Raw genomic sequence first — 23636 nt, 5'->3', positions numbered from 1 at the left:
AACTGATAAAAGAAACTGAAGATGACACAAAGAAATAGAAAGACATTCCATGCTCATGGATTGGAAGAACAAATATTGTTAAAATGCCTTTGATACCCAAAACAATCTACACATTTAACACAATCCTATCAAAATAGCAATAGTATTTTTCACAGAACCAGAACAAACAAGTTTAGAATTTGTATGGGATCACAAAAGACCTCAAATAGCTAAAGCAATATTGAAAAAGAAAAGCAAATCTGGAGGCATCACAATTCTGAAACTCATGTTAAATTTCAAAGCTGTAGTAATCCAAACAGTATGGTACTGGTATAAAAATAGACACAGAGATCAACTGAGCAGAGTAGAAAACACAAAAATAAATGTACAATTATACGGCCAATTAATCTCTGACAAATCAGGAAAGAATATCCAATGGGGAAAGTCCTTTCAACAAATGGCGTTGGGAAAACTGGACAGCAACATGCAAAAGAATGAAATTAGACTACTTTCTTTCAACATACACAAAAAGAAATTCAAATTCAAAATGGATTAAAGACCTAAATGTGAGACCAAAATCACAAAAACCATAGAAAAGAGCAAAGACAATAATTCCTCTGGCATTGGCTATAGCAACTTTTTTCTAGATAGGTCCCTGAAACAAAAGCAAAAATAAACTATAGGAACTACATCAAAATAAAAGGCATCTGTGCAGTGACAGAAACAATCAACAAAACTAAATGGCAAACTATGGAATAGGAGAAATTTACAAATAACATACCTGATAAAGGGTTCACATGCCTAATAAAGGGTTAGAATCCAAAATCTATAAAGAACCTATAAAACTGAACACACAAAATGAATAATCCAATTTTAAAATGTGCAGAAGACACAGACGTTTTTCCAAAGAAGAGTTACAGATGGTCAACACACATATTTGAAAAGATGCTCATTATCATATATCATCAAGGAAATGCAAATCAAAACTACAATAAGATATCACCTCATACCTGTCAGAATGGCTAAAATAAAAAACACAAGATATCAGGAGTGGTGAGGATGTAAAAAAAAGGAATTCTTGCAATGTTGGTGGTGGGAATGCAAACTGGTACAGCCACTGTAGAAAACAGTATGGAGGTTCTTCAAAAAGTTAAAATTAGAAATACCCTACAATCTAGTAATTGCACTACTGGGTTTTTTTTGGGGGGGGGGTAGAGGGGTTGTTCTTGTTTCTGGTTTTGCACTACTGAGTTTTAAACCAAAGATTACAAAAACACTAATTCAAAGGGATCCATGCACCCCTATATTTATGGCAGAATTACTTAACAATAGCCAAGATATGGAAGCAACCAAAGTGACCATTGATAGATTAATGGATAAAGAAGATGTGGTATATATACAATGGAATATTTTTCAGTCATAAAAAAAGAACAAAATCTTGTCATTTGTAGAAACATGGTTAAAACTAGAGAGTATAAGGGGGTATAGAGGGAGAAGCAAGATGGCGGCAGAGGAGAAGACCTAAATATCATCGGGTCCCAGGATTTCAGCTAGATAGTTATCAAACCATTCTGAACACCTACAAACTCAACAGGAGATCAAAGAGAAAAAGCCCAATTCTAGGAACAGAAAAGCAACCACTTTCTGGAAGGTAGGATGTGTAGAGAAGTGAATCTGAGGCGATACACAGGAAGATAGATGGGGGGGGGGGGCTGGCTCCCAGGAAGCAGTGGAGAAGCAGAGCACAAAATCAGAACTTTTAGAAGTCGACTCCACTGACAGACCTCTCTCCAGAGCCTAAGCAGGGGTTAGAGTCCTTGCGGGGACAGTGTGGTCACAGAAAGACCAGAGGTATCTGAGTGTGGCAGAGTTCCCAGGTATCAGAGCAGAGAAGCTGGCAGCAGAGATAGAGCCGAGGAGGGGGCTCTCAGCTCGGGGTTACCTTAAACCATGATCTCAAAGAGCAGGGACCCCACAAGTGGCTGATCCAGGGAGACTCACCTTCCTCTTCCGGGAGGACAGCATGACAGGAATCTGCTGGGTTTGGAGACTCCAAACAGGGCACTGCACCAGAGATAGAAACACTTGGACATAGGCCGGGTGAACTTGGAGTGCACCCAGAGACCAGGGAGATGGGAGAGACTGACTGCTTTTCTCTGAGGGCGCACTGAGGAGTGGGGCCCTGAGCTCTTGGCTCCTCCAGCCAGAGATTGGGATAACTGGCATCTTAATTTTTGTCCTCAAAACTCTACAGAAAGAGTTCAGGGAACAAAATCTCCCGAGACCAAAACTGAGATTACTTAGCTTGGCCCCTGGCAAAGGCAGTGCAATTCCGCCTCGGCCAAAGACATTTAAGAATCATGGCTACACGCCCCTCCCACAGAAGATCAGCAAGGACATCCAGCCAAGAACATGTTACAGATCAATGAGAACTGTGGAACTCTCAAGCTAGGGGAACGCAACACATAGAATTCATGGCTTTTTCCCCATGATTCTTTAGTCTTGCAAAGTTAAACATTTTTAATTTATTCGGTTTTTTACATTTTTCCTCTTTCATTTTTTAACCTTTTAAACTATTTTATCTTATCAATACCTTTTAAAAAAAATTTTTTAGGAGGAGGAGTCAAGATGGCGGAGAAGTAGCAGGCTGAGACTACATCAGGTAGCAGGAGATCAGCTAGATAACATATCTAAACATTGCAAACACCTACAAATCCAATGGGAGATCAAAGAGAAGAACAGCAATTCTAGAAAGAGAAAATCAACCACTTTCTGAAAGGTAGGACTGGCAGAGAAGTGAATCCAAAATGAAAGGAAGACAGACTGCAGGGGGAGGGGCCAGCTCCCAGCAAGTGGCAGAACAACGGAGCACAAAATCAGGACTTTTAAAAGTCTGTTCCACTGACGGACATTGCTCCAGAGGCTAAACCGGGATGAAGCCCACACGGGGTCAGTGTGGCCCCACATCCCGCAGGGTCACAGAAGGAGCGGGGGTGTCGGGGTGTCTCAGAGCTCGCAGGTATTAGAACGGGAAGCCAGCTACAGAGACAGAGCCGAGGAATGAGCTCTCAACTCGGGGTTACCTTGAACCAGTCGCAGGCTGGGTGAGCTCGGAGCATGGCCGGAGGCCGGGGATACGGGAGTGATTGGGCGCTGTTCTGGGGGCACACTGAGGAGGGGGGCCCCGGGCTTTCGGCTCCTCCAGGCCAGAGACTGGGAGGCCGCCATTTTCATTCCCGTCCTCCGGAACTCTACAGAAAGCGTTCAGGGAACAAAAGTTCCCGAAAGTGAACCCGAGCAGATTACTTAGTCCGGCCCCCGGTAAGGGCGGTGCAATTCCACCTCGGGCAAGACACTTGAGAGTCACTACAACAGGCCCCTCTCCCAGAAGATCAACAAAAAATCCAGCCAGGACGAAGTTCATCTACCAAGGAAAGCAGGTTCAATACCAAGGACAGCAGCGGAATTCCAGAGGAGGAGAAAGCAAAGCACGGAACTCATGGTTTTCTCCCCATGATTCTTTAGTCTTGTGGTTAATTTAATTTTTTTTTCTTTTTTCAATTGTTTTTTCTTCCTCAGCTAAATTTTTTAAACTTTTACCCTTTTCTTTTTTTAACGTTTTTAACTAGTTTATCTAATATGTATATATATTTTTACTTTCTTTTTTATATTTTTTCTTTATTTCTTTTCTTTTTTTAGTTTTTTAAATTTTTTCTTTTTTTTCTGAAGCTCTTTTTATCCCCTTTCTCCCCCCCCCTCACAATTTGGGGTCTCTTCTGATTTACTTAAAGAGCATTTTTCTGGTGTCTTTGCCACCCTTTTAGTATTTTACTTGCTCCTTCATATACTCTTATCTGGACAAAATGACAAGGCAGAAAAATTCACCACAAAAAAAAAGAACAAGAGGCAATACTGAAGGCTAGGGACCTAATCAATACAGACATTGGTAATATGTCAGATCTAGAGTTCAGAATGACGATTCTGAAGGTTCTAGCCAGGCTCGAAAAAGGCATGGAAGATATTAGAGAAACCCTCTCTGGAGATATTAAAGCCCTTTCTGGAGAAATAAAAGAACTAAAATCTAACCAAGTTGAAATCAAAAAAGCTATTAATGAGGTGCAATCAAAAATGGAGGCTCTCACTGCTAGAATAAATGAGGCAGAAGAAAGAATTAGTGATATAGAAGACCAAATGACAGAGAATAAAGAAGCTGAGCAAAAGAGGGACAAACAGCTACTGGACCGTGAGGGGAGAATTCGAGAGATAAGTGACACCTATGACAAAACAACATTAGAAAAATTGGGATTCCAGAAGAAGAAGAAAGAGAGAGGGGAGCAGAAGGTCTATTGGAGAGAATTATTGGAGAGAATTTCCCTAATATGGCAAAGGGAACAAGCATCAAAATCCAGGAGGTGCAGAGAACCCCCCTCAAAATCAACAAGAATAGGTCCACACCCCATCACCTAGTAGGAAAATTTACAAGTCTTAGCGGCAAAGAGAAAATCCTGAAAGCATCCCAAGAAAAGAAGTCTATAACATACAATGGTAAAAATATTAGATTGGCAGCAGACTTATCCACAGAGACCTGGCAGGCCAGAAAGAGCTGGCACAATATATTTAGAGCACTAAAGGAGAAAAACATGCAGCCAAGAATATTATATCCAGCTAGGCTATCATTGAAAATAGAAGGAGAGATAAAAATCTTCCAGGACAAATAAAAACTGAAAGAATTTGCAAACACCAAACCAGCTCTACAGGAAATATTGAAAGGGATCCTCTAAGCAAAGAGAGAGCCTAAAAGTAGTAGATCAGAAAGGAACAGAGACAATATACAGTAACAGTCACCTTACAGGCAATACAATGGCACTAAATTCATATCTCTCAATAGTTACCCTGAATGTTAATGGGCTAAATGCCCCAATCAAAAGACACAGGGTATCAGAATGGATAAAAAAACAAAAACCATCAATATGTTGCCTACAAGAAACTCATTTTAGACATGAATTCACCTCCAGATTTAATGTGAGGGGGTGGAAAACAATTTACTGTGCTAATGGGCATCAGAAGAAAGCTGGGGTGGCAATCCTTATATCAAATCAATTAGATTTTAAGCCAAAGACTATAATAAGAGATGAAGAAGGACACTATATCATACTCAGAGGGTCTGTCCAACAAGATCTAACAATTTAAAATATCTATGCCCCTAACGTGGGAGCAGCCAAATATATCAACCAATTAATAACAAAATCAAAGAAACACATCAATAATAATACAATAATAGTAGGGGACTTTAACACTCCCCTCACTGAAATGGACAGATCATCCAAGCAAAGATCAACAAGGAAATAAAGGCCTTAAATGACACATTGGACCAGATGGACATCACAGACATATTCAGAACATTTCATCCCAAAGCAACAGAATACACATTCTTCTCTAATGCACACGGAACATTCTCCAGAAGAGATCACATCCTGGGTCCTAAATCAGTCTCAACCAGTATCAAAAGATTGGGATCATTCCCTGCATATTTTCAGACCACAATGCTCTGAAGCTAGAACTCAATCACAAGAGGAAATATGGAAAGAACCCAAATACATGGCAACTAAACAGCAACCTTCTAAAGAATGAATGGGTCAACCAGGAAATTAAAGAAGAATTGAAAAAATTCATGGAAACAAATGATAATAAATTTTTTTAAATTTTCATTGTTATAGTCATATTCTTTCCCTTCATTGTATTTAACCTTACTTTTGGTATACATATAGGCGTTTCTTCCTTCTAGGATACAGTTTCTTCTAACAGATCAAAATATACCTTAAATCTAGTGCATGGCGTTGTTTTAGTCTCCAGCCTGCTCACATTCTTTCCTCTTCTTTTTTTTCAACTAGCTTATCTTATCAATACTTTTTTTTTTTTTAAACATCACTCAGCATCAGGTAAATACAGATCAAAATCACAATGAGATACCACCTCACACCAGTCAGACTGGCTAAAATTAACAACTCAAGAAATGACAGATATCAGCGAGGATGTGAAGAAAGGGGACCCCTCCTACACTGCTGGTGGGAATGCAAGCTTGTGCAGCCACTCTGGAAAACAGCATGGAGGTTCCTCAAAAAGTTGAAGATAGGGCTACCCTATGACCCAGCAATCGCACTACTGGGTATTTACCCTAACAGCACAAGTGTAGTGATCTGAAGGGGCACATGCACCCAAATGTTTATAGCAGCAATGTCCAAAATAGCCAAACTACAGGAAGAAACTAGATGTCCATCAACAGATGAATGGATAAAGAAGATGAGGTATATACAATGGAATATTATGCAACCATCAAAAACTCCAAAAACCTGCCATTTGCAATGATGTGGATGGAACTAGAGAGTATTATGTTAAGCAAAATTAGCCCATCAGAGAAAGGCAATTATTATATGATCTATCTGATATGAGGAATTTGAGAGGCAGGGCGGGGGGTCATGGGGGGAAGGAGGGAAAAAAATGAAACAAGATGGGATTGAGAGGGAGACAAACCATAGGAGACTCTTAATGTCAGGAAATAAACTGAGGGTTGCTGGTGGGTGGAGGGGAGGGATAGAGTAGCTTGGTTATGGACATTGGGAGAGGGTATGTGCTATGGTGATTGCTGTGAATTACATAAGACAGATGATTCACAGACCTGTACCCCTGAAGCAAAAAATATATTATATGTAAAAAAAAAAAAACACAAAAAAACACACACACACAAACAAAAACAACAGACAAAAAAAAAAAAACAAACTAGAGAGTATAAGGCTAAGTGAATTAAGTCAGTCAGAGAAAGACAAATACCATATGATTTTACTCATATTTGGAACCTAAGATACAAAACAAATGAACAAAGAGGGAAAAAAAGAGAGACAGACAAAGCAAGAAACAGACTCCTAAGTATAGAAAAGAATCTGATGGTTACAGGTGGGTGGGGAGTTGGGTGAAATAGGTGATAGGAAATAAAGAGGGCCCTTGTGATGAGCACTGGATGATTACATTTTTTTTTAAAGGCAACCTATGAAATGGGAAGAAAATATTTCCAAACCATAATCAATAAGTTGTTAATATCTAAAATATACAAGGGACTCATGCAATTCAATAGATAGCTAGATAATCTAATTGAAATCTGGTCAAAAGACCTGAACAGGGGTGCCTGGGTGGCTCAGTGGGTTAAGCTGCTGCCTTCGGCTCAGGTCATGGTCTCGGGGTCCTGGGATCGAGTCCCGCATCGGGCTCTCTGCTCAGCAGGGAGCCTGCTTCCCCCCTCTCTCTCTGCCTGCCTCTCTGCCTCCTTGTGATCTCTGTCAAATAAATAAATAAAATCTTTAAAAAAAAAAAGACCTGAATATTTTTCCAAGATAAAAACACATACATGAAAATGTGTTCAACATCACTAATCACCAGAGCAATGAAATCAAAACTATAGTGAGAAATAACTTTATACTTGTTAGAATGTCTAGTACCAAAACAAAAACAAAAACAAAAAAAAACCCAAGAGGTACCAAATGCTGCTGAGGATGTGGAGGAAAGGAACCCTAATTCACTGTTGGTGGGAATGTAAACTGGTACAGCTACCACTGAAAACAGTCCCTCAAGAAATTAAAAATAGAACTACCATAGGATCCATGAGTCCCACTTCTGGTATATGTACCCAAAGAAAATTAATTTACCTCAAAAAGATATCTATTCTTCTATGTTCACAGCAGCATTCACAGGAAAAAGCCTGTTTTCATTGATGGATGAATGGATAAAGTATATATATATATATATATATATATATATATATATATATATATATTCTTGCAAATGGTGGGATTTCCTTACTTCGAAGTAAGTAGTACTTAGCCTTCGAAGTAAGGAAATCCCACCATTTGCAAGAACATGAATAGACTCGGAAGGCATTGTGCTAAATAAAGCAAGCAAGAGAAAGATAAATACTGCATGATACCATGTATATGTGGAACCTACAAAAGTTTTTTTTTTTTTTTTTTTTAAGTTGAACTCATATAAAAAGAGTAGAATGGTGGTTGCAGGGGCTGGAGAATGGGGAAAATGTGTAGAGGTTAAGAGAAGGACATAACCTTTTAGTTATAACATGAATACGGTTCAAAGATCTAATGTGTAAGATGGTGACTATAGTTGATAATTCTGTGTTGTATAAATTTGCTAAGAAACTAAAACAACTGTTCTCACTAAATAAATAAGTAAATATGTGGGGAGCAGAATGCATTAATTAACTAGATTGTGAGAATCCTTTCACAATGTATACATGTATCAACCCGTCACACTGCACATTTTATTTTCTTTAGAGTTTTTGTTTGAATTCTAGTTAGTTAACATGCAGTGCAATATTGATTTCAGGAGTAGAATTCAGTGATTTATCACTTACATACAACACCCAGTGCTCATCACAAGTGCTCTCTTTAATACCAACCATCCATCTAGCTCATCCTCTACGCACCTCCCTCCATCACCACTGTGTTTGTTCTCTATAGTTAAGAGTCTCTTATGGTTTGAGGCACACCTGGGTGGCTCAGTTGGTAAAGCACCTGCCTTCAGCTCCAGTCATTGTCTCAGGGTCCTGGGATGGAGCCCCACATTGGGCTCCCTGCCCAGTGGGGAGCCTGCTTCTCCTTGTCCCTCTGCCTCCTCCCCTCTGCTCAAGCTCTGTCTCTCTCTCTCAAAGAAATAAAATCTTAAAAAAAAAAAGTCTCTCTTATGGTTTGGTTCCCTCTCTTCTTTCTCCTCCCCTATGTTCCTCTGTTTTGTTTCCTAAATTCCACATATGAGTGAAATCATATGGTATTTGTCTTTTTCTGACTGACTTATTTTGCTTAGCATAATACACTCTAGTTCCATCCACATCTGTGCAAATGGTAAGATTTTATTCTTTTTGATGGCTAAGTAATATTCCATTATACATATATACTACATCTTCTCTATCCATTCATCAGGCAATGGACATTTGGGTTCTTTCCATAGTTTGGCTATTGTTGATAAAGTTGCTATAAACATCAGGGGAACTATACCTCTTTGAATCTGTAGTTTTGTATCCTTTGGATAAATAACAAGTAGTACAATTGCTAGATCATAGGGTAGCTCTATTTTTAACTTTCCGAAGAAACTCCATACTGTTTTCCAGAGTAGCTGCACCAGTTTTCATTCCCACCAAAAGTGCAAGGGGTTTCCCCTTTCTCCGCATCCTTGCCAACACCTGTTATATTGTCCATTGTTTATTTTAGCCATTCTGGAGGGCATCAGGTTGTATCTCAATGTGGTTTTGATTTGCATTTCCCTGGTGATGAATGTTGTTGAATATCTTTTCATGTGTCTCTTAGCCATCCGGCTGTCTTCTTTGTAAAGGTGTCTATTCATACCTTCCTCCCCTTTCTTAACTGGATTATTTGTTTTCTGAGTGTTGAGTTTGGTAAGTTCCTTATAGATTTTGGATACTAACCCTGTATCAGATATGCCATTTGCAAGTATCTTCTCCCATTCCATAGACTGCCTTTTAGCTTTGTTCTTTCCTTCACTGTGCACAAGCTTTTTGATGAAGTCCCAATAGTTCATTTTTTGTTTTGTTTACCTTGCCTCTGGTGATGTGTCTAGAAAGAAGCTGCTCTGGCCAAGGTCAAAGAGGTTCTGCCTATGTTCTCCTCCAGGAGTTTGGTGGTTTCCTATTTCACATTTCAGTCCTTCAACCATTTTGAATTAACTTTTATGTATGGTGTAAGAAAGTGCTCCAGTTTCATTCTTCTGCATGTTGTTATCCAGTTTTTCCAAACCATTTGTTGCATATCCATTGGACATTCTTTCCTGCATTATTGAAGATTAGTTCACCATGTAGTTGTGGATCCATTTCCGGGTTATCTCTTCTGTTCCATTGATCTACATATCTGTTTTTGTGCCAGTAGTATACGGTCTTGATGACTACAGTTCTGTAATATAGCTTGATATCTAGAATCTCGATGCCTCCAGCTTTGCTTTTCCTTGTTCAGGAGTGCTTTGGCTACTCAAGATCTTTTGTGGTTTCATATGAATTTTAGGATTGTTTGTTCTAGTTCTGTGAAAAACAAAGCTGGTATTTTGATACAGATTGTGTTAAATGTGTAGATTGCTTTTCGTAGCAAAAAATAGACATTTTAACAACATTGGCTCCAATCCATGAACAAACATGGAATGTTTTCCCAATTTTTTTTGTCTTCTTCAATTTCTTTCATAAGTATTCTATAGTTTTCTGAATACAGACTTTTTACCTCTTTGTTTAGGTTTATTCCGAAGTAATCATTTTTTATGCAATTGCAAATGGTATCAATTCCCTGATTTCTTTTTCTGCTGCTTTATTGGTGTATAGAAATACAACAGATTTCTCTATATGGATTTTATGTCCTGTGACTGCTGAATTCATGTATTAGTTCTAGCAATTTTTTTGGTGGAGACTTTCAGATTTTCTACATAGGGTATCATGTCATCTGCAAATAGTGAAAGCTTGATTTCTTCCTTGACAATCTGGATGCATTTTATTTCTCTTTTTTGTTTGATTGCTGAGGCTAAGATTGCCAGTATTATGTTAAATAGTAATGGTGAGAGTGGATATCCATCTTGTTCCTGACCATAGGGGGAAAGCGCTCAGTTTTTCCCAATTCAGGATGATATTAGCTGAGGGTCTTTCTTATATGACTTTTATGATATTGTGGTATGATCCATCTCTACTTCATTGAGGGTTTTTATCAAGAACAGATGCTGTATTTTGTCAAGTGTTTTTTCTGCCTCCATTTGGAGGATCATATGGTTTTTATCTTTTTATTAATGTGGTATATCACATTGATTTGTGAATTCTGAACCACTCCAGCAACATAGGAATAAAACCCACTTGATCATGGTGAATACTTCTTTTAATGTACTTTTCAATTTGATTTGCTAATCATGTTCATCAGAGACACTGGCCTGTAGTTCTCCTTTTTAGTGGGGTGTTTGGCTTTCACATTGTACATTTTAAAGCTAAAAAATAATAATTAAAAAAAAGAACAAAAATGTAGTCATTCCTATTGTCTGTTTAGTTGTCCCTACCCTTAACCTTTATTTCTTTTTTAAAGCAGATCCTCAGGTGCCTGGGTGGCTCAGTCATTGAGCATCTGCCTTCAGCTCAGGTCATGATCCCAGGGTCCTGGGATCAAGTCCCACATCGGGCTGCCCACTCTGTGGGGAACCCACTTCTCCTTCTCCCACTCCCTCTGCTTGTGTTCCCTCTCTCACTGTGTCTCTGTCAAATAAATATATAAAATCTTAAAAAAAAAAACAAACCCTCAGTTAATTAAAAAAACCCCATATTCTCAAATAATGAAAAACTATTTTAATAGATTTTTTAAAGACCCAAAGAAAATGTATTTTAAAATGCAATTACCCCAGTTTAAATTCCTATGGCTAGGTCAGACAGCAGACTGGATATGGCAGAGGTGACAATTAACTAGGAAAATAGAAGAAATAATTGAGAATATAAGGAGACACACCAAAAAACAACCAAGGAAACATGAAAAAGAGGTTAAGAGATATTAAGTTTAGATAAGAAAGTCTAAATATGTTTTGAGACACCAAATCATAGGTTCAAAAAGCCAAATGAAATTTTTGTTGTTATACAGGATATAGTATGTCATAAGTTTTTGTTGTAGTGTTCAATGACTTATTAGTTGCACATAACACCCAGTGCTCATCCCAACACATGCCTGCCTTAATACCCATCACCCAGTACTCCCTTGTTTGTTTCCCAGAGTCCAGAGTCTCCCATGGTTTGTCTCCCTCTCTGATTTCATCCCATTCCATTTTCCCTCCCTTCCCTGTGGTCTTCAAATCTATTCTTTATGTTCCACATATGAGTGAAACCATATGGTAATTGTCTTTCTCTGCCTGACTGATTTCACTTAGCACATCCCCTCCAGTTCCATCCATGTCAATGCAATGGTGGGTATTCATCCTTTCTGATGGCTGAGTATTCCATTGTATATATAAACCACATCTTCTTTATCCATTCATCTGTTGAAGGGCATCTCGGTTCCTTCCACTGTTTGGCTATTATGGACATTGCAGCTATGAACATTGGGGTGCTGTACCCCTTCTTTTTACATCCTTATCTTTGGGGTAAAGACCTGGTGGTGCAATTGCTGGATCATAGGGTAGCTCTACTTTTAACATCTTGAGGAACCTCCACACTGTTTTCCAGAGTGGCTGTATCAGCTTGCATTTCCACCAACAGCACAAGAGGATTCCCCTTTCTCCATAACCTCACCAACACTTGTTTCCTATCTTGTTAATTCTGGCCATTCTAACTAGTATAAGGTGGCATCTCATTGTGGTTTTGATTTGAATTTCCCTGGGCTAGTGAATTTGATTATTTTTTCATGTGTCTGTTAGCCATTTGGATGTCTTCTTTGCAGAAGTGTCTGTTCATGTCTTCTGCCCATTTCTTGACTGGATTGTTTTTGGGGTCTTGAATTTGAGAAGTTCTTTATAGATCTAGGATATCAGCCCTTTATCCAAAATGTCATTTGCAAAGATCTTCTCCCATTCTGTGGATTGCCTCTTAGTTTTGTTGAATGTTTCCTTTGTTGTGCAAAAACTTACTATCTTGGTGGAAATTCCAAAAGTTCATTTTGCTTCTGTTTCCCCTACCTTTAGAGAGGCATCTTGAAAGAAGTTGTAGCCAGTGTCAAAGAGGTGACTGCCTATGTTCTCCTCTAGGATTTTGGTGGATTCCTGTCGCATGTTGAGGTCTTTCATCCATTTTATCTTTGTGTATGGTGTAGGAGAATGGTCTAGTTTCATTCTTCTGCATGTGGTTGTAGAGTTTTCCCAGCACCGTTTATTGAAGAAACTATCTTTTTACCATTGGATGTTCTTTCTTGCTTTGTCAAAGATTAGTTGACCATGGAGTCCATTTCTGGGATCTCTATTCTGTTCCATTGATCTGTGTGTCTGTTTTTGTGCCAATACCATACTGTCTTGAAGACTATGGCTTTGTAATATAGCTTGAAGTCAGGCATTGTGATGCCTCAGTTTTGGTTTTCTTTTTCAACATTCCTTTGGCTATTTGGGGTCTTTTCTGGTTCCACACAGATTTTAGAATTATTTGTTTTAGCTCTGTGAAAAATGTCTATGGTATTTTGATAGGGATTGTACTGAAAGTGTAAATTGTGCTCTGGGCAGCATAAACATTTTAAGGATGTTTATTCTTCCAATCCTTGAGTATAGGATGTGATTTCATCTCCTTAATTTCCTTCAAAAGTGTTCTGTAGTTTCTAGAGTACAGATCCTTTACCTCTTTGGTTATGCTTATTCCTAGGTATACTATGGTTTTTGGAGCTGTTGTAAATGCAATTCTAATTATGGAACATTATTAAGATAAATAATAAGACATCAAATCTAGACACATGAGAGCATACCTGCAGTAAACGAAAAAAAAAAGGGGGGGGTGGTTTTTTTTTCCCCATGAGTAAAATCTTTAAAGTAACCAAAAATTGTGGGGAAAAGGAGCAGAGTGGGGAACAGATTATGTTCAAAGAAGAAACAGGTAGACACCTGATTTCTAAAGAGCAATTATGAAAGACAAAGGGCAAGGGAATGACATTTTCTGTATGATCAAAGAAAATAACTATTCACCTAGGATTCTCTATGTAGTGAAAATGTATATCAAGAGTAAGAGGAAATAAAGACATTTACTTATTTTCAAAAAATTTTTATTCATTTGTAAGAGAGTGAGAGGAGAGAAAGAGGGAGCACAAGTGGTGGGGAGCGGCAGACAGAGTGGAAGAAGACTCCAGACTGAGCAGTGAGCCTGAAGTGGGGCTCGATCCCAGGACCCTGGGATCATGACCTGAGCCAAAGCCAGACATTTAATCAACTGAGTCATCCAGGTGCCCATTAAAGACATTTTTAAGTAGAGGTTCATTACCTGGCAGTTCTCACTTATGAAAATTTTAAAGTATGTACATAAAGTATGTACATAATCCCAAATAGAAATTCTGAGATGTAAGAAAAAAGAAAAAAACTTAAATATATAGTTCAATTTAAATGAACATTGAGAGTATCATATAAAAGTTATAAAAATGGTTGACTATTTTTTAAAGATACAAGACAGAAAACACAAAGCAACAATACACATAAGTTTGAAGCCAAGTAAATTGAGTTAAACATATTCAAAATTCCGTGTATTAACATTATCCATGGACAGGAGAAAATCCTCACTAGGATATTAGCATATCAATAGTAGCAATCTATGAAACAAATGAATGAAATCACAACTTAATTCAGTTTACCTGAGAAATGCAAGGTTTCTTGCAACCTTGCAAGGTTGGTTTAACATGAGCACATAACGTAATTCACCACACTGACAAATTATTTAAAAAATTATCTCAATATATGCAAAATAAACATTCATTCATTAACATTCATCCATGATAAAACTTAGAAAACTAGTAGTATAAGGGATCTGTTAATAAAATTGTAAAATAAAGACCCTAGGTGACCCCATAATAAATGCTCTTTGGTGTTCTCACCTTTTATAATCCTTTTCCTTTACGTGTAGACAAGATCTGTGACTTGACTCTAGCCATTAGAACATGGCAACTGTAAAGGAATCTTGCAGATATAATTAATTGTTAATTTCGAGTTCATCAAAAAGGGATTACTCTATGTAAGCCTGATTGAAGCAGGTGAAATCCTTAAAAGACGACTGAGCCCTTTCTGCAGGGAAATTCTCCTTACTGGCCTCATGAAGTAAAAAGCCATATTGGAGAGGTCTACCTGGCAAGGAACAAGGAACAGCCTTGCTATAGACTGAATATTTCTGTCCCCCCAGCTCTCAAATTAGTGTGTTAAATCTTAGTGTTCAATGTAATTGTATTTGGAGGTGGAGACTTTGGAAGTGATTACTCATGGAGGTGGAGCCCTCGTGAATGGGTTCAGTGCCCTCATAAAGGAGTCCTGAGAGAGCTCCCTTGGCCCTATGCATTATGAAGAAACAGGAGGAAGACCACCATCCATGAACCAGGAAGCAGGCTCTCACTGGACACTGAATCTGCCAGTGCCTTGAATTTGGACTTCCCAGCCTCCAGAACTGTGAGAAACAATATAGTAAGATAGTTTAGCAAGACAGGTGATTCTAAGCTCAATATGAAAAATAATTTTATTTCTATAACCTAGCAACAGGAAATGAAATTGACTTTTTAAAATAATATTTATAATAGGATCAAAAGTATCAAATAACTGGGAATAAATCTAAAAAATATCTGTAAGATCTTTATAGGAAATTTTTTAAACATTGAGAGTTAATCAATTAAAATAGTGTTTGGAAAACTCAGTATTATGAGAGAGAAAACACAAGCAGGGGAAGCAGCAGGCAGAGGGAGAAGCAGGCTCCCCAAAGAGCTCGGAGCCTGATGCAAGACTCGATCCCAGAACCCTGGGATCATGACCTGAACCACCCAGGCATCCCTGATCTCAATTTTATCATAAGGAAACATAAGAAAAACCTGCACTGAAAGACATTCTACATTACTGGAATTAACTCTTCAAAAGATTAAAAGTCATGAAAATCCAGGAAAGACTGACTAAGGAACTGTTCAAAACTGAAAGAGACTAAGAGACACAACATCGGAATTAAATACATGGCTCTGAACAGGACCTTCCCTGCTGTAAAGGATATTACAGACAAGTGACAAAACTTAAAAAGAGCATGAGGACTAAATGATTAAATGATAGAATGTATAGGGTGCTTAGGTGGCTCAGTCAGTTAAGCAACTGCCTTGGGCTCATGTCATAATCCCAGGGTCCTGGGATGGTGTTCTCTATCAGTCTCTCTGTTTTCAGCAGGGAGCTTGCTTCTCCATCTCCCTCTGCCTGCCACTCTGCCTACTTGTGCTCTCACTGTCTCTCTCTCTCTCTCTGTCAAATAAATAAATAAAATCTTAAAAAAAGTATAGTTGACATGGTTTGAATGGGTGCAGTTATATGCAGATCTTTTCAATAAATACCTGACAGTACTGTCAGTGTATTCTCTCTTCCTTATGATTTTAATAACATTTTCTTTTCTAGCTTACTTTATTGTAAAAATATAATATGGAATACATATAACACACAAAACACAGGTTAATTAACTGTTTTGTACAAGTAAGTTTTCTGGTCAACAGCAGATTATTAGTACTCAAGTGCCTGGGGAGTCAAAAGTTATTCACATATTTCTGACTGCAAAGGTCAGTGCCCTTAACCCCTGCATTATTCAAGGGTCAACTGTATTAGAATTAATTGTCTGATTGTCAAGGTTGTACAGTAGTTATGTGGAATATACCGACTTGTAGGATATAAATGCTATGGCAATCAGGCATAATTTAACAACTGTCTTGCAAATGGTTCTGGGGTAAAAGTTCTTTTTTTTTCCCCTCTAATTTTAAGACTGTTCTCAAAAAGTAAATAAAAAATAAACAGAAAAGGTGAAAAGCCTTAGGCAAATCTTATTTCACCATGAGGGAAGAGCTATGCATCAGTATTTAAAATTAAAATTATACATGGGTTTTGTAGCACTATAAAAATTAGAATACATGCAAACATTGACAATAAACTTGGCAGCAATATATCAAAATAATGTCTGTCTAAATCTCTAGGTTCATATGCAGTAATAAAAATTGCAAAATACCAAGAAGTTATCAATTAACATGACTGAAGTATTCATGAAAACTCGGTTGGGTGCTGTTTAGAAAGTTGGTATTTGGGCAGCCTGAAGCATGTGAAACCCAATAATGCTGATTTCCATATAAAAAAAATCTGCTTAAAAGTTAATTAGCTACCAAGAAACACAGTTTAAAATATTATATAAACTTTCATTACACACATGATCCAAAAATATTTTCCTTTAAGATTTTTGCAGATCATCCATTTAATAGCAAACTATTAAATTGTATAAACATCCAGTAAATAAATTTTTACTATTTATCTTTCAGATGGTATACTTTTTCTTCAGAAACTGTGAGAAATCTCTGTATGATTTCAGTATGTCGTCACAATTTATATGTCTTTCAAAAGTAGATTCCAAAGAGGTGGCCCCACCAGATGAGCCTGATTCAAATTCAGCAGCAACTAAAAAGAAAAAGAATTACAGTCTTTATCTACAATACCTCATTCTTAACTAAAAGTTAGTGAAAAAAACAAAGTTGAAGCCTTATGAGTGTTATGAAGAATGAAAAACATGTAATACAACTACAATATAAAATAAAAGATTACTTTTAAATATATTTTGCTCACGGTTGCCCACTGAGGTAATTGCTATTGTGGATAAATATCAGAGCTTCTGTTTTTCTCATTACAAGATGATAACAGAGCCCACCCGTGAACAATCATATACAACAGACTGAAAAATCAACAGGCAACTTTCAGAGTTGAACATAAGAACACATAGAAGGAAAATCCTAGTTTTCTATCAATATTGTCTGCTTTTTGGTGGAGGGGATATGTAAGCTGATACCTGAAGGATAGGGAAGAAGTGTGCCAGGTAGAGGGAAGACGCATATACAAAGAACATACACAGAGGGTGAGGAAGAACACTTGTGGAATTGCAAGTAGTCGATGCTGAAGAGGTGTGAGAGCAAAGCAGCAGAGTAGGGTAAATGGTAGCGATAGAGAAGGCTGAAAAATCTGGCAAGAACCAAACTGATTTGGGTGTTTTTATTCCATGTATGGAGCTTGGAATTTTACCCAATGGCAAAAGGTAAATCAATGACAAAATCAACGACTGGAGATTTAAATGTCACCTGTCAAGTGACAGCTATTTGAACTGTAATTGCTTAACTAAGTATCACCTAAGACAAGACTGCTTTTTACTTCTTTTTTTTTTTAATTTTGGTTTTATATCATTAGCAGAAACAAGGATTTGAGAAAGCCCACATATTCAGGTTGACAGTTCCAGAGGGATGGCAGAAGTGAAGGAAGATTACAGCTTGAAATAACAGATAAATAGGCATTTGGATATTTTTTTTTAAAGTCTGAAAAATGATGATTAAATTAGGAATAAGTATGTTCCTCATTATGTTTATGTTTTACATTTTTATTAGACATATATTAAATATTATAACATAGTACCTATTATCCAAACAATGGAAAGCAATGCCATTTACCACTCAGTTTATTTCAGAAATCAATGACCATCTTAATTCAGAAATTTGGCAACATACCTTCCTCTAGTTCTCTAGTTATATTTTTTTCCAACTCCTGCTGCATCTGAAATAAGTCAAATATTATTCATAATGTTCAAGTTAAACAAGACACATTATTGTAGGAATTATATACAGCTTATGAAATGTGAATTTAAAATAACACTATTAGAGACTAAAACTAAGTTATAGGGATTGCTTAAATGGAAAGATAATCACATAAATAAAATAAATCCCTACTTATTTTAATCTTGGGTAACAGAACAAACACATGTAACGCTATTTAGATAAATCTGATAAAAAGTACAATTAATATTGGCCTATTAAATATACATCATTTCTGGAAGAAGAGGAATATGGCAGAGGCATAGGGGACCATAGTTTTGTCCAGTCCCTGGAATTCAGGTAGATAGCTTTTAAATCATTCTGAACACCTGTGAACTCAACCTGAGATTTAAGAAAAGAACTATTATAATTCTACAAATAGAAAAGTGACCACGTTCTGCAAGGTAGGAGGTGTGGCGTGGAGAAGTGAATCCAAGGTGATAAATGGGAAGATAAACTGCTGGTGCGGTGGGGGGCACAAACTGCCTATCAGAAAGTGATACAGCAGTGGCGTGCAAACTGGAACTTTTATAAGTCTAATCGGGTGAGGGGCATCCCTGCTTGAAAAGCACTCAGGTGAAGAAGTAGGTGGGAATCCTAGGTAGAACTGCCTGCTCTCAGGATCCCCAAGGTCACAGAAAGAATGGGGTGCCTGAGTATGGGAGAGTTCCCAGGTGTTTCAGCAGGGAAGCCAGCTGCAATCAAAGAGCAGAGGAGCGGGCTTTCAGCTCAGTGTTGCCATTAATCACAAACCACAGCCCATTGGGTAACCGCTCTCAGAGCAGGGGCCAAACACGCAGAAAATTCAGGGCAAGACCTCCCTCTACTCCCCCTGGAGGAGCGGCACGAATGCAGCCACAGGAGACTGCAAAGTTTGGAAACTTCAAAGGGGGTTGCATGGCTGAGATAAAAATGCTGAGAGTGCATACAGAAACCAGGGAGACAAGAGTGATTGACAGCTTTTCTGTGAAGGCACACTGAAGAGTGAAGGGTGCCCGCTTTCAGCTCTAGGGCTGGACACTGGGAGGCTCACATTTTCATTCTAATCCTCTCAAGCGGTGCAGAAAACCGTCAGGGAACGAAAGCCACAAAGAGGAATCTGGAAGTCCTTACTTAGCCTGGCCCCCTGGCAAGGGCAGTGCAATACCAACAGGGCAAAGACCTCTAAGAATTAGCGCAACAGGCCCCTCCCCCAGAAAATCAGCAAGAACTTCCCGCTAAGATCAACTTTAACCAATCACAGAGAACTGCAAAACTCTAGTGCTGGGGGAAAATACTATATAGAACTCATGGCTCCTTAAACTTTCAAGTTTAATTTTCTTTTTCTTTTTCCATTTCAACCAATTTCTCATTTTATCAACTCGGGTTTTTTAAACTTTTTTTATTTTAATTTTAAAAAAAATTTTTTTTAAGATTTTTATTTATTTGTCAGAGAGAGCAAGAGCGAGCACAGGCAGACAGAGTGGCAGGCAGAGACAGAGAGAGAAGCAGGCTCCCTGTGGAGCACGGAGCCCAATGTGGGACTCGATGCCAGGACGCTGGGATCATGACCTGAGCCGAAGGCAGCCGCTTAACCAACTGAGCCACCCAGGCGTCCCTTTAATTTTAATTTTTATAGTTTCATTCTATCCTTTCATAGTGTTTAACTTTATTTTGGTATACATATATATATATATATATATATATATATTTCTTTCTTTACAATTCTGGGATGTAGTTTCCTCTAACAAGCAGACCAAAATATACCCAGAATCTAGTGTATTGCTCTGTTCTCATCACCTGTCTCATTATATTCTCTCTTTTTAATTTTTTGTTTTATTTATTTATTTATTTTGGTTTCTGGTCTCTTCTGATTGGTTTAAGATTATATTTCTCTGGGGCTGTTGTTGTTATTTTAGTATTTGGTTCTCTCATTTTCTATTCTTCTCTAGACAGAATGACTAGATGGAAAAACTCACCTGAAATAAGAGAACAGGAGGTACTACTGACTGTTAGGGACCTAATCAGTATGGATATAAGTAAGATGGCAGAATTAGAGTTTAGGACAACAAATATAAAAATACTAGCTGGGCTTGAACAAAGCACAAAAGATACTGGAGAATCCCTTTCTGGAGAAATAAAAGAACAAAAATATTACCAAGTTGAAATCAAAAGGTTATTAAGGAGATGCAATAAAAAAAGGGAGGCTCTACCTCTGGAAACAGTATGGAGGTTCTCCAAGAAGTTAAAAATATGACCAAATAATTGTACTGCAAGGTATTTACCCCAAAGATGCAAACATACTGATCTGAAGGGGCACCTGGACACCAATGTTTATAGAAGCAATCTCCACAACAAACTGTGGAAATAGCCCAAATGTCCATCAACAGATGAATGGATAAAGAAGATGTGGTGTATATAGAAACACAGTGGAATATTACAAAGCCATCAACAAGGATGAACTCTTACAATTTACATTGACGTGGATGGAAACGGAGGGTACTATACTGAGAGAAATAAGTCAATCACAGAAAGATAATTATCATATTGTTTCATACATATTGGGAATATAAGAAAGTGCATAGAATCATAGGGGAAGGGAGGGAAAACTAAATGGAAGAAATCAAAGAGGGAGACAAATCATGAGAGACTCTTAACTATAGGAAACAGACGTTTGCTGAAGGGGAGGTGGGATGGGGTAGGGGTAACTGGGTGATGGGCATGAAGGAGGGCATGTGAAGTGTAGAGCACTGGGTATTATATACAACTGATGGGTAACTGAACACTATATCTGAAACTGATATATATCAGCTAATTGAACAGAAATTTTAAAAAATTCATCACATACATAATGTGTAATGGAGAAATAAAACCCTACTTATCTTTTACAGGCTTACTGAGCTATAATTAACTATTTAAAATTTTAAAAATTGGAGGCTCTAACTGCTAGGATAAATGCACAGAAAGGAGAAGTAGTGACACAGAAGACAAAATGTGGAGAATAAAGAAGTTGAGAAAAAAAGATAAATAATTACTGTATCATGAGGGGAGAATTCAAGAAATAAGTGATACCATAAAGCAAAACAATATTAGAATAACTGGGATCCCAGAAGAGGAGAAAAGGGGGTGTGGCAGAAGGTATATTTGAGAAATTATAGCGGAGAACCTCCATAATCCGGGGAAGGAAAATGTCATTCAAATCCAGGAGGCACAGAGAACCCCCTTCAACATCAATAAGAATAGGCCAACACCTTGATATATAGTAGTGAAGCTTGCAAATTTCAGAGACAAAGAGAAAATCCAGAAAGCAGCTCAGGACATGCCAGAAAGGACTGGCATGGTATAGTCAGGGTGCTATACCAGAAAAATATGCAGCCAAGAATACTTTACCAGCAAGGCTGTCATTCCAAAATAGGAGAGATAAAGAGTTTCCAGGACAAACAGAAACTAAGAAATTTATGACCACCAAACCAGCCCTGCAAGATATACTAAAGATCCTTTAAGCAAAGAGAGAGCCCCAAAGTTTCATAGACCAGAAAGGAATAGAGACAATATACAGAAACAATGACATCACAGGTAATACAATGGCACTCAATTCATATCTTTCGATAGTTACCCTGAAAATAAATGGGCCACATTCCCCAATCAAAAGACACAGGGCATCAGATTGGATAAAAAAAGCAAGACCCATCAATATGCTGTCTGCAAGAGACTCATTTTAGACCCAATAACACCTCCAGATTGAAAGTGAGGGGCCAGAAAACCATTTACCGTGCTAATGGACATCAAAAGAAAGCTGGGGTGGCAATCCTTCTATCAGACAAATTAGATTTTAAGCCAAAGGCCGTCATAAGAGATGTGGAAGGACACTATCATAATTAAAGGGTCTCTCCAAAAAAGATCTAACAATTGTCAAGATTTATGCCCCTAACATGGGAGCAGCCAATTACATAAGCCAACTAATAACAAAATTAAAGAAACACACCGAGCATGACACAATAAATAGTAGGGGACTTTCACACCTCACTCACTGCAATGGACAGGACATCTAAGCAGAAAATCGTCAAGGACACAAGGGCTTTGAATGACACACTGGACCAGATGGACTTCACAGATATATTCAGAGCATTCCATCTTAAAGCCACAGAATACACACTCCCTTATGTTTTTCTCAATAACATTTTTTTCTAGCTTTATTGTGAGAATATAGTATATAATACATGTAATGTAAAAAACCTGTGTTAATGAGCTATTTATGTTATCAGTAAGTCTTCCAGTCACCAGTAGGCTATTAGTAGTTTAGTTTTTTAGATTCCATGCAGAAGTGAAATCATATGGTATATGCCTTTCTCTGCGTTATTTCACTTAGCATAATACTAGGTCTATCAATGTTGTCACAAATGGGAAGACCCCATTCTTTTTTATAGCTGAATTAATATTTCATTGTATATGTATCACACATCTTCTTTATCTATTCATCTATTGATGGACACTGAGGTTGCTTCCATACTTTGGTTATTGTAAATAATGTTTCAAAAAACATAGGGGTGCATATACTTTTCAAATTAGTGTTTTCATTTTCTTTGGGTAAATACCCAGTAGTGGAATTATTGAATGGTACTACATTTCTATTTTTAAATTTTTGAGGAATCATAACACTTTTTAACAATAACATTATATTCAGGCCTTATAAAATTAATATTCTGACAACATTACTAGACAGCCTTGTAAAATTAATAACTCAATACCACTTGATAGGAGAAACTTTTATTGAAGTAATTTTATAAAGCATTAATAAATATTATGTAAAATATAAAACACTTCTTTATATGACATGACTTAAGGAATTACCAATGTGATGTTACTGTCTTTTCCCCAAAAGCTTTTCCTAAATATTTACTTCTGTGACCTTTATTTCTAGGTGATAACTGTGTTTAGATGGTAGAAATAAGGAAAACACATTTGCAATTTTATGCAATTTTTTTACACTTTTCCATTTATCAAAAAAATAGGAGGGTAAGAAAATTATACACAGAAAAACAATGTGTAATGTATCAGCAAATTTTAACTCAAAGAATTATTAATTTGGAGGATTTTCTCATAAATATTAGTTTTCAAACTATGGCTCATAGAAATCTAAGGCTCCACTGGGACACAGCAGGATTGAGGGACAAGGAAGTCTACAGGTGTAGTCTCATCTCTCCTTTAGCTAAACAGCTCTACTTGTCTCTGTTTTACATAATACAGTTTAATGCAAAAAAAAAAAAAAAAAAAGGTAAGTTCTATTCTTTGGAAAAAACAATTTTTCCCCAGAGGTATAAAAGTCACTAACTTAGTCAAAGTTCCTAGTTT

At 37.5% G+C, this 23636-nt stretch overlaps 1 protein-coding gene across 1 annotated transcript in view; it reads right to left on the bottom strand.

The window, feature by feature from the left end:
* Window positions 1-13820: 13820 nt before the first annotated feature.
* The window catches only part of LOC123946509 (ankyrin repeat domain-containing protein 26-like), a 95565-nt gene continuing 85749 nt past the window's right edge, over window positions 13821-23636 (bottom strand). Inside the window, exons 21-22 of the mRNA XM_046011871.1 lie at window positions 18222-18267; window positions 13821-17130 (exon numbers count right to left, since the gene is read on the bottom strand). Coding sequence (XP_045867827.1) covers window positions 16991-17130; window positions 18222-18267 — 186 coding nt within the window. The 3' untranslated portion in view covers window positions 13821-16990. The remainder of the gene's footprint in view (window positions 17131-18221; window positions 18268-23636) is intronic.

This window comes from Meles meles, chromosome 7, assembly GCF_922984935.1.
Source record: "Meles meles chromosome 7, mMelMel3.1 paternal haplotype, whole genome shotgun sequence".
NCBI lineage: Eukaryota > Metazoa > Chordata > Mammalia > Carnivora > Mustelidae > Meles > Meles meles.
Note: the sequence above shows the minus strand (reverse complement) of the source record. Positions and strands in the feature narration are given on the sequence as shown.